We start from the raw sequence: 12076 nt of genomic DNA, 5'->3' as shown, positions 1-12076 counted from the left end.
GAGCTTATGATCCATGAACTTCTAGACTCTGCTGGATTCCCTCCCTGTGACAGCGAGCTCAGATCTCACCATGTTAGGTCTGGGCACTCTGATTTTTGGCATGTTCTATTTCATATGGACGTGACATAAAAACAGTAAGCAGGACAACACAATGATAAAGCCAACCAAATCACTTAGCTGCTAGATTGGTGCATATCATCTCAGCTTTACGGAGGAGGAAATCAAGTCTCTGGGAGGTGAGGTCCCTGCCAAGGGCCCCCCAGCTGGCAGGTGGTCATGGGATTCCACTCCAGCCCCTTGGCTCAGATCAGGGTCTTTGCCGTGTGACTCCCCTATGTGCAAGCTACAAAGGGGGCCTCTTATGTGCACGCTCCCTCTGCTCCAGAGGGCAGAGAGACTATTACTGCTTGCATTTTATAGGAAAAACTAAAGCTTCAGAAACGAGTGGGAAATATCAGAAAGGGAGACAGAACATGAAAGACTCCTAAATCTGGGAAACAAACTAGGGGTGGTGGAAGGGGAGGTGGGCGGGGGGTGGGGGTGACTGGGTGGCGGGCACTGAGGTGGGCACTTGACGGGATGAGCACTGGGTGTTATGCTGTATGCTGGCAAATTGAACACCAATAAAAATAAATTTTTATATATATAAAAAGAAGGTAATCTGTCCAAACAGAGAAACCTGGATTTAACTTGGGCTTTTAGATCTAAGCCCATCTGCTAAACACGGAGGCTATAAAGTCTCAGCTCCTGAGGGACAGAAGAAGGCAGGATCTGAACCCAGGCCTTCCCTGAATTCTCATCCTTTACCCCTCCCCTCCACCCCCAAATCATGCCTTCTCACAGGGGCCGGATGTATCCCCTCCCGGGGAGCAAAAATTGCTTCAAGGGAGAGGGTGAGCAAGTCTGAGAGACCCACTGGCTTGGGCCCTCCGAAGCTCAGGCAGCATAAACAGCTCACGTATATTTGTGTCCGATTTCAGAGAAGGAGGCAGTTGGAGGGAACGTAATACTTATGTAGGGTCCTTTATAGGGACATAACAAAAGGGTTGAGAATTACTGTCGTAAGTGAAAGGTATTTAACTTAATCATCTTTCTGGAAAATAGTATATGTACCCACGCACATATACACACATAAAGTTTGTATGTATGTAGGGCGCCCGGGTGGCTCGGGAGGTTGGGCGTCTGCCTTCAGCTCAGGTCATGATCTCGGGGTCCTGGGATCGAGCCCTGCATCAGGCTCCCCGCTCAGAGGGGAGTCTGCTTCTCCCTCTTCACCTGCCGCTCCCCCTGCTTGTGCTTTCTTTCTCCATCAAATAAATAAGTAAAATCTTTTAAAAAATTTATATGTATGGGGGCAGCCCGGGTGGCTTAGCGGTTTAGCGCCGCCTTCAGCTCAGGGTGTGATCCTGGAGACCCAGGATCGAGTCCCACGTCGGGCTCCCTGCTGGAGCCTGCTTCTCCCTCTTCCTGTGTCTCTGCCTCTCTCTCTCTCTCTCACTCTCTCTGTGTCTCTCATGAATAAATAAATAAATTTTTTAAAAATTTATATGTATGGATATTGTGTGTGATGGATATTGTGTGTAATTTACATATATATAAATTATACACATACACACATATACCCATATGGACGTGCATGTAAATGTATGTCTATACGTATGTGAATACATGGGTGTGTGTGTGCCTGTGTGTACACGCATGTGCATGCACGTCTGGATGCATGGGTGTGTAGTAAAAGCAAACACTGCACAGCACATGCTCACTGCCACCCCTGAGCCAAGTGCTTCCCACACCCCATTACATCCTCACAACACCCTAAAAGGTAGGAATGGTGCCAGCAGCCTCTATTGTACGGCCACACACAAGGCCAGGCCAGGAAACTGGTCTAAGGTGTCACAGAGGGCAGGGAGACAGAGCTGGGCATGCCGGGTGCCCGCTCCGATGAGGCGTAAGCACCCCGACAGCACCTCACTGCCAATACCCAGCTCTTGGAGGAATGGCCTGCAGGAACACACGAGGGGGCACTCGCAGAGTTCAGCACAGGAGGACGGTTTTACACCATCACCAGGACACAGAAGCAATGTGAGTGTGGTCCATTCAGAGAGGGTCGAGGGTATGCGGGCACACGCCCCTGCCAGCGCAGCAGGACACTCTCCCCGGCCCCACAGAGGCCACGGGCAAAATGTCTAGTTCTGACACTCGGGTTCCTTGGTTTCAGGGAGAGACCGGAGTCAGGCAGGGACATGCTCTGAACAGCCCCCGGGATCCTCTCCAGGCACCGGCCTGGCTGGGCACAGCTGGGAGACCGTTTCTCTCTCTCTCTCTGATGTTTGCCAATTATGTATAACTGGTGGGTGCTTTTCAGCTTTTCATCGTGTTCAGTAACTTTCTAATAAAATTTCCCAGCACATAATCAGAATGAAGCAACCCAGTTACTATTTCTACGGGGTGAGCTCGATCATAACAAGTTTTCCCAGGAAGAACTCCTGGTGACCTCTAGGCAAAGGGCGGGCCCGGCCGGAACCGCTTCTGAGGCTGACGCGGTCCCAACGGCCAAGCCACAGACATCCACGTGGCAGCTCCAAACCCACAGCGGCTGCTGCTGCTGCAGATCCTCCCGGGCCTTGGGGTCCACCCAGAGGACTAGCTGGGTCTGGTGGCCACACGCACACATGTTCCCAGGTATGTGTGCATGTTTGTGGGTGTGATGTGTGTATATGGTGTGCATGTGCGTGTGCGTGTGTGTGCATGTGTCCTCACCTTACCATCAGCGTCTGAGCACACAGAGGGACGTGGGGATGGAGGCAGGAGTGTGGCCAGAAAGAACTGGTCACTGGGCACAATGCCCCCAGCAGGCTGTGCCTTCTTTAATGTCTATACGCCTCAGGATCAGAGGGAGATGGGCCCAGGGAAATTCTCAGGCGGGACGTGCCACCCAGGCATGGCAAGAGCCAGCCCCAAAGCCCTTCCCTTCGGCCTGACTGCTGGGTCTTTGAGGAGATAGATTATTCCTGGGGTTTGAGGAGGACTCTGCTTCTGGCCAAGGGAAGACTCCCGGCTGGACTCCTTCTCCTACACACACTTGGGAACATTAGGGCAGGAAGCTAAAGCCTCAATTTCCACCTCCCGAAGCTGGGGTGACAACCCTCCCCTTCCCCTCACACTGCCTCCAGCACACAGAGTGCATGCCTACCCCAGGCCCTTGGCTTTCACCGCTGCCTCTGCCTGGAACTCGGGGCGTGGACTGTCGCTGCTTGTCATCTCAAGCTCAACTCAATTCCCTTCTCCAGGGCCCCTTCCTCTGGAAATGTCACTCTAAAAGTAGGACCACAGATGCCTTATTCAAAGAGGAACCCTGTGCCTCAGAACAATGTCTGCGAGAGAACAGGGGATTGATCAAAATAGGTCGGAAATAAACCAACCCAATAACTATAGAGGATCCTTACACATCCACGGTTGTGACACGATATCTTTAAAGGTCTCTCCAGGGGCACATGGGTGGCTCAGCGGTTGAGCGTCTGCCTTTGGCTCAGGGTGTGATCCCGGGGTCCTGGGATCGAATCCCACATCGGGCTCCCTGCAGGGAGCCTGCTTCTCCCTCTGCCTCTCTCTCTCTCTCTCTGTCTCTCATGAATAAATAAATAAAATCTTCAAAAAAGCTAAAAATAATAAATAAATAAAGGTCTCTCCAGCCCATTCCCAATTGCATCAGGAAGTTGGGCTGTTTCCTGACAGTGCACTAGAAAAAGAAAAAAAAGAGGACATATTCTCAGGTGGAGTTCACCGTTCAGTCATTTAGAAGGTGAAATTTCCTGTTGATAACCACGGCGAAGATCAAGGCACAGACAGGCCATCGAGAGAGGGACACACGGACAGAGGTGCCCACGTGTCATGGGAAAAAGCACCAGAGCCGCACGGGAGAGGCCCCTCTGCCCTAACCCACGCCGACATCGCGGCCCAGCTGCCTGAAAGCCTAAGTGACAGAACCCAGGACAGTGCCCCTGCTCGTGGGGAGAGCAGTGAGGGGACCACCACTGAATCTCCCCAAAATAGAAGGAGGCGGAGGTCTCTCAGCTGTGGCCGGCTGGCATTCCACAGGCTCACTCACGGCCACCCGATTAGCTATATAAAGGTTGTTTTGTGGCCACGACACAGCCCGGGGTGGAGAAAGCTCTTAATTACAGCCAATGCCCTGGGGTTGGGCCCAGTCTGCAGCCTCCGCCCCACACACTGCAGGGAGCTGGGCTGAGATTGAATCCCCTGGGGACACTGTTAGGCCGCAGAGGCGGGAGTTGAGGCCACGACACACAGGCACCTCCCTCCACCAGCCCAAGGCCAGCGGGACAGTCAGCATCACTCATGTACTCAGCACTTGCAAGCACAGCCACTGGTCACCGTGTGAGCCAGGCCGGCGCTAGGCACCAGCACGCTTCAGTAACAGAAATCCAAAGGATGGGGGCACCCGGGTGGCTCAGCAGCTGAGCCTCTGCCTTTGGCCCAAGGCGTGATCCCAGGGTCCTGGGATTGAGTCCTGCATTGGGCTCCCTGCAGGGAGCCTGCTTCTCCCTCTGCCTGGGTCTCTGCCTCTCTCTCTATGTCTCTCATGAATAAATAAACAAATTTTTAAAAATAAAAATTTTTAAAAAGGAAAAAAGAAATCCAAAGGATTACAGAGGGGGCAGCCTGAGAGCCCCCACTCCCAGGCAGTGGATGCCAAGGGGAATGGGCACTAGAGCACCTGGTTCCCTGTGATCCCAGGCAAGGCATGTAGACCCCCGGGGCCCCAGGGCTGTCCACAGAAAAGGAAGGACCATGAAACCCATGTTGGGAACTTGGGGAGACATCAATGACACGGTGAGTTTAAAGATACTCCTGAAAGGGCAGCCCGGGTGGCTCAGCAGTTTAGCGCCGCCTTCAGCTCAGGGAGTGATCCTGGGGACCCGGAATCAAGTCCCACGTCGGGCTCCCTGCATGGAGCCTGCTTCTCCCTCTGCCTGTGTCTGCCTCTCTCTCTGTGTGTGTCTCTTATGAATAAATAAATACTATCTTTAAAAAAAAAAAAAAGATGCTCCCAAAATATCCCAACTTCCTGCAAAGAATTCAGGCCCTAGGTCAAGGGCAACAGGGCTGAGCTCCCAGCACTGCTCCTTGGTCCCTGGACCACCCTGGGGAGGGTCTCACCCAGTCACGGCTGACACTCATGATCACAGTGCCAGCCAACACTGGGTGCTGCACACACGAGCTGGGACAGAGCAGGTAAGCACAGGGTAAGTCATAAACGTGCGAGAGCAGATAAATCAGGAGAACTAATATCCTATTTGCTGCCCTGCCCCACGTGGTAGGATATGCAGCTGGAATTCTATTTTTTTTTATTTTTTAGTTTTATTTTTTAATTAATTATTATTATTATTTTACTTGCAGCTGGAATTCTAATGGAGCTCTTAGCAGCACCCAGAGATCCTGAGAATCAGGGTCCATGGGTGGCCCCGGGGCATTTAGACAGAGAAGCTTCCCCAATGGCCACCCTAGAGAAGCTCTGTCTGGCCTCAGGCCCATTCCTGTTCTCACACTGCCCCCTCCTCAGCTCACCTGGTCACTCTCAGCTGGGCTTCTAGACCAGACCAGCTTCTGCTTGCAGACCCCAACCTGTGCTGCCTCAGGGCTTGGAGCTCTGCACCCCACCCCACAAACAGGCCCCTGGTTTCCTGTGCACAGACCTGGGGTTCCACTTCCCCTCCGAAGGGCAGCCCCTCCACCCTTCTGCATCCAAGTGCTCAATGGAAAGCATGGGCTCTGGATGCAACTGGACCAACTGGATGCAGTAGCAGCAACAAAGGAGAGTGATGGGGAGGGGGAGGGGGGAGGAAGAGGAGGAAGAGGAGGAGGAGGAGGAAACTTGCATGCAGACTTGATGGGTAATAATAACATTTCTAGTAGCCACGTTTGAAGAAGTAGAACCAGGTGAGACCAATTTTATGAATACATTGTATTTAAATTTCCAAAATATTCACATTTAAATATATGATCGACAGAAAAGATATTCATGAAATGCTTTCTTTTTTTAAGATCTTTTTTTAACTTATTTATGAGAGACACAGAAAGAGGCAGAGACACAGGCAGAGGGAGAAGCAGGCTCCCTGTGGGGAGCCCGATGGGGGACTCGCTCCCAGGACCCCGGGATCATGACCTGAGCTGAAGGCAGATGCTCAACCGCTGAGCCACCCAGGGGCCCCAAATGCTTTCTTTCTCATTGTGTCTACAAAATCCGGTGTGTACAGTACTAGTGGCACTTCTCGGTTTGGACCACACTAACTGGTCGAGGGCCACCCATGCTGGCCATGGAGGTCTGGAGCGGTGGCTCCCTGTGTGCAGAATGTCACAGGGCTGGGTGAGGACGGGGTGCAAGTGGCCTGCAAAGTGCTGCCAACATTGGGTGACCAGAGAACGGCAGACACCTTAGTTCCGTTCGCTCCAGCGGGGTCCGGTCAGGGTCCTGCTCCTCGGCCTCCGTCCCACCCGACGAGGCAGGGGGACGTCTTTAGCATGATCCAGCCCATCGCAGCCAGCCTGCCTTTTCCAGGACCCTCATCAACCTTCAAAATCTAACCGTTTGTCTCTGCTCATCGAAACACAGATATGTTCAATATTTCAGGATTTCAGGTTGGCTGAGGATTCTTAATCTTTGCATCTGGACGGGGGCAGATCATCGCACAAGTACCTCTAACGGGCGCATCACAACAGCAAGCACAGACCCACCCACAGGTCCCCCCACCCTGCATTTCCTTTGAACACCATTCCAGCAGCTCCTTTCCATCCCAGGCCCTGTTCCAGGCGCTCGGAAACCGCAAGGCACAGACTCTGCCCCCCGTGAAGCTCATTCCTGTGTGTGAGGACAGACCCCAGGCAGGTGAACTACCAGCACACGAAATTGCGGGTGGTAACCAGGGTACACATTCCATAGTGTAATTAGCTGCCACGTCCCTGCTGCCCCAAGGAGACAAAAGCTTCTCGAGGACAAATAAAAGAATGTCAGAGCCATCGCCGCATCCTGGGAACTCGGCATGGGCCCCGACACAGGAATCACTCGGGGTGCGGTTGCTGAGGGAGTGAATGAATGAATGAATGAATGAACAACTACTACAACGCTCTGCGGGGTTGCTGAAGACTGCGTGAATGAATGATTTGATTGCCTCCGATGACTGCTACGCCTGTTGAATGAATGAAGGAGCAGGTCGGATGCCATTGGATGACTGCCACGCCAAAGACCGGGCATCGTTCGTCTGTGATTTTCCAGACCACCGATATGAATGAAGCCCCTAATCAGAACAACTGTTTGGGTTCTGAAGTCACCCAAAGGTATCTCCTGGGTGCCCAGGGATCTCTGGTCATTTGGATTTTGCGATGCTCCTTGATTTAATCTTACGGGGCATATTTGAGGACGTTACCGCCAGCTATTTTATTTTGTTTTGCCTTGTTTCTAATTGAAGCCATTGTAATGGGATTTTGTTTCATTTGTCACCAGAATAGAACAGGCCCCCGGCCGGCTTACAGCTGTATTTACAAAAACAGATTCCCTTCAGACAACTGAGTGTAACTTACGTCTTACATCTATTTAGGGTTTTGGAGGAGCCTGGCTACTGTGAGTTTTCTCAGTGTCATCACGGGGGACCTGCAGTGGCCCCGGCTGGCTGGCATCGGGTCCCCCTTCTCTTGTTGGCAGCCCTCGTGTCTCTACGGGGGTCAAACGCCTTCCCTGGAGGGTGTGGGGGTGGTCACATGGCTTAGGCCCCACACAGCCTCTCTCCGCTCAGGAACCAGAGGGTTGGTCTGGGGAGAGTCGCAGGCCCATGCTCCACCATCAGATTGAACCCAGGCCCGCTGGGGCCATGGTGTCCTCTGTCCTGGGTCTAAGGTCCTACACTCAGGTGGCCCTAAGATTCACCACAGGTGGCCCCACTGTGCCCTCCCACCCTGTTCTTGCCTCCTCTGCTCCCTGGGAGCCCGGGAGGCTGGCCCCTGGGGCACCATCACCTGGGCCTCTTGTTGGGCTCAGGCCAGTGAAGGAGGGGAGGGGAGGGGAGGGGCGGGGAGGGGAGGGGAGGGGCGGGGGCTTCCTTCGTGCTCCCTGTAGGCCACCGTGGAGGCAGCAGCTGACCTCCCTGAAGTGACCCCAGCTACTGTCCCACAGCCCCTCCCCATCTCAGGGGGCTCTGGGCACGCTTCCACCCCTGCCATCACCCCTCTTCTCCCGCGGCCCTTTCCCGGGACCTCAGTATCCCTCATTGACCTCACCCTCCTCCCGACAAAGCCTTCATCAACATCTCTGCAGCGAACCGTCCGTGTCAGGCCCCAGACACATAAGCCGGCCAAGAGCAGAGTTACCGCCAACGAAAAACCCAGAAACGGAAGGAGTGGAATGAGCCCTGGCCTCTTCAGTTAAGCCCGCCTGACCGCTGGCCTTTTTGTCATGTGTGATATCAATTTGCCTCATTACCCAAGCCAGTCAGAGTGGGGTCCTCTACTGCCTGTGATGGGGCCGCCGGAGCCCGGCGCACAGCAGGAGGAGGTCACACGCCAAGGCTGAAGGCATGGACTCCGTCCCCAGCTCCGCCCTCTTGTTAACCGGGCAGCACGTCCCAGAGGTGACATCACGGCTCTGAGGCTGTCCCTGCCATTCCCAGAACCATGCCCCGGGCACAGAAGGGCCTCAAAATCTTGATTCTCTCTGGCCATCACCTAGAACCAGCCTGAACCCAGGCTGGCAGGAGGACAAAATGCCAGTGGGAGGGGTCTAGAGGATGCTTTCCTGCGCCCTGCATCAGGCCGTCCTGGGATCACAGCAGGTGCATAGCACTCCTGAGCCACCACACTGGACTTCTGCTGTTGGCTGGGCCTGTGGCCCGGTGACTCACGGTTGATGACCCTATGTCAGGTTGACCTAGAGGTCAACCCTGAGCTCTGGCCCTAGCCGGCTCTCTCCTGCCTTCCTGCCCTCTCCCATCTTGGCATCACCCCCCTGGCCTACTGCCGAGGGCCTGGCAGCTGCCCCTTCCGGGAGCTCCGCGTGCTGCCTGCTCGTATCTGTGACAAGGAGACCACTATAGTCCACGCGGTTGTAATGAGGGTCAAGTGAAAGTTCACGGCTGATGCCTCGATACGGGGTAGCTTTCCTTCACTTAGGCCTCGGGGCAGGGACTCCCTCATCTGTGGAACGAGGCCTATGCCCAGCACTGTCTGTTCTCGGAATTTCTCCAGCAGTTCCGTAAAGGGTCTCCTTGTTTCCTGCTGTCCTGCCCCTTTCCATCGTCACGGATCTGACGGTGTCTTACCCCTGAGCAAAACCCTTCCACACCTCATCTTAACACTCAAGGCCCTTCTTTCTTGAGAGCCTGGCCATCGTACAAAGCCACCAACCCCAGTGCCCTCCTTGGCCACAGCCACACAGCTCCATGACAGTTCCCTGGCTGCGTCGTGCCAACCCCTCGATCCCTCACCCTACTGCTCAGGCACGTCCCTCTAAACGGTCTAAGCACCACCTCCCTCCAGGAAGCCCTCTGTCATTCTCAGGGTCATCACCCAACACAACCACAGTAGGACCCCATGAGACCCTGGGGCAGCTTTATTAAGATCACCCCACAGGATTATATCTTTTTTTTTTTTTTTTTATGTGTCTTTTCTACCATCTAGACCATGAACATTCTAAGAGCAGGAGTTTTGTCTTAATCTCTCTCGACAGGCCCAGAAACCAGAACAAGGCCACACAAAAAGCAGAAAGCAGATCCCCAATAAGTATCTGTGAACAAGTCAGTGGGAGTGGGGATGAAGTGAGCCAACAGAGAAGAGTCACAGAGCAGTACGGAGCCCGTCGGGTGCCAGACACAGTTCAGCTGCTTTCTCACAGGGCTACAGGCCAGGCCGTCCCTGGGACCAGGCCCATCCCTGGGCTCAGTCTCCTTGCTCTGCCAAGCCACGCCCAGGGGCTCCCACCACCAGCCACAACCCCTGGCGAGCTTTGATCCCCCCTGGGCTTCTCCCCCCCCCAGGAGGCTCAGTCCCCAGAAGGAGTCAGCAAAGCAGCCCCTGGGACCCTGCTCCCAGCCCCCACCTGCCGGCCCTGGAGAGCGCTGTTACCAAACACCGGTCGTGACCCAGGACGGACAGATGTCACCCCAATGAAGCAAGCAGAACAGAGGTTGGACACAGGCCATGCACAAAAAACCCCATTGCCCTTCCTGTCCTGTGGAGGAGGCTGTCCTGACAATGACCCAACTAGGTAGGGTCTTGGAGGTCAGCCCTCAGGGTCAGAACTGCAGAGGCCATCAGCTCCCTGCCTGCTGCTGCCCAAGCTCCCCCACCACCCATCCCCATCCCCAGTCAACAGATTCCAGACAACCTCGGGTTATCTCAGGGGGCATCAGGTCAACGGCAGTTGGCCTCTGGGATAAGCAGGACCCGACCATCTCCAAACGGCTCACTGGGGGTCACAGCTACAGCCCACAAGCCTGTCTCTGCACCTTTGCTTAGACCACCTCTCCCTGCCGACCCCTGGAAGAGGAAAGAGTCCCCATGGATTCCCCATGGGAGTCCCCACACCTGCCGTGTGCTTTGCTTTGCGAGCTCGGGCTCTGCCCTGAATGGTCCTGCAGGTGCACAGGTGTGTTCCCCCTGCAGAAATGGGGATGGGCCTCCCAGGTGCTTCACCCACCTCCAGGCCTCTCCGGGTAGGTGGGGATGAGAACCCAGCCCTCTGTAATTTCCTTCCGGCCTGCACAGTGCGCAGCCAAGGGCGGTAGAGCCTGGGAAGGACCCAGGGTGTGCGCCCCGCCCCTGGTGCAGCAGTGCAGACCGGACTGGTTTGAACTCGGGGCCGGTGCACCCCTGGCACCTGCCAGCTGCACAACACGGGGCTCCCCCCTGCTTGGCCTGTGGGCCCCGCGGCACAGATTTTAGCACCTGGTGCAGGTGTGCAGGTGGGATTGGTTTTCCTCCCTGCTTGAGCCTGGGGTTGGTACACTCAGGTGCACTCGGGCGCATCTCTGGCACCTGCCCGCGGGTCAGTGCGGGGTTCCCCACTGCCTGGCCGAGTGCACCATTGCACACACTTGCGCCCCCGGTGCAGGGGTGCAGGCGGGGCTCATTTTCCTCCGGCCCCGAGCCCGGGGCCCGGTGCACTCGGCGCACCCCTGCCACCTGCCACCTGCGGGGCTCCCCCCCTCCCACTCCGGCCCGCGCGCCCCGCAGCACACTCACTTTCACACAGGCGGCGCCTCAGCTTGCCACGGATCTTGTCGATGGCGTCGAAGTCGGACACGTGGAAGACGTGGGCAGACTTGGGCTCCGAGGCGATCTCCTCCAGCTCCTCCCTGAGCGCCGCCCCGACGCCCACGGCGAAGATGCGGATGCCCGCGCGGTGCGCGGCGGCTGCGGCGTCCAGCACCAGGTCCTGGCTGCGGCCGTCGGTCAGGAGGATGGCCACCTGCTTGAAGGCGCGGTCCCCGGGACGGCCGCCGGCCTGCCGGGAGAAGCTGTGGCGCGTGATGAAGCGCAGCGCGTCGCCCGTGTTCGTGTTGCCGCCGTGGTAGGCCAAGTGCCGCGCCGCCGCCTTGACGGCCTCCCGGGAGCCGAACAGGCCCAGCTCGAAGGCCGTGGTGGGCCGGTCGCTGTAGCGCACGACCCCCACGCGGGTGCTGTCGGGGCCCACCTCGAAGGTGTCCACCAGGTTGGCCACCCACTGCCGGACCTTCTCGAAGTCCTCCTTGCCCACGCTGGAGGAGGTGTCCAAGAGGAAGACCAGGTCGTAGTGGACGGTCTTGCAACCTGCAGCGGAGGGTGGGGTGGGGAGCAAATAGATTGGGAAAGGTCGCCGCCCTTGGGCCTAGAGGCACTGGTGGCCTCGCACACGCCTGGCTGGGGACCCTGTCTGGCTGCCTTCAAGCTCTGAACTTCGCCTCCTTAACTGGCTTAGGATGATGAGTGTCCTCAAGGTTGCCAGGAGTCTGCTGCCAACACAGATTCTTGCATAAAAGTGGTTCCCGCTGGTGGGCCACCAGTCTATCAATTTCTTAAATAGTTTTTG

At 55.9% G+C, this 12076-nt stretch overlaps 1 protein-coding gene across 4 annotated transcripts in view; it reads right to left on the bottom strand.

The window, feature by feature from the left end:
- Positions 1–12076, bottom strand: part of COL22A1 (collagen type XXII alpha 1 chain) — a 263464-nt gene that overhangs the window by 225075 nt on the left and 26313 nt on the right. For all 4 annotated transcript variants that reach the window (XR_003234234.2, XR_003234233.2, XM_025993486.2 and 1 more), the window contains one exon: positions 11251–11817. Coding sequence is in view for 2 of the 4 variants with exons in the window: in XM_025993486.2 (XP_025849271.2) it covers positions 11251–11817 (567 nt within the window). In the remaining 2 variants the exon portion in view is untranslated. The remainder of the gene's footprint in view (positions 1–11250; positions 11818–12076) is intronic.

The sequence above is a fragment of the Vulpes vulpes genome, chromosome 13 (assembly GCF_048418805.1).
Source record: "Vulpes vulpes isolate BD-2025 chromosome 13, VulVul3, whole genome shotgun sequence".
In the NCBI taxonomy this organism is placed as follows: domain Eukaryota; kingdom Metazoa; phylum Chordata; class Mammalia; order Carnivora; family Canidae; genus Vulpes; species Vulpes vulpes.
The sequence above is the reverse complement of the archived record's forward strand: the minus strand, read 5'-3'. Positions and strand labels throughout refer to the sequence as shown.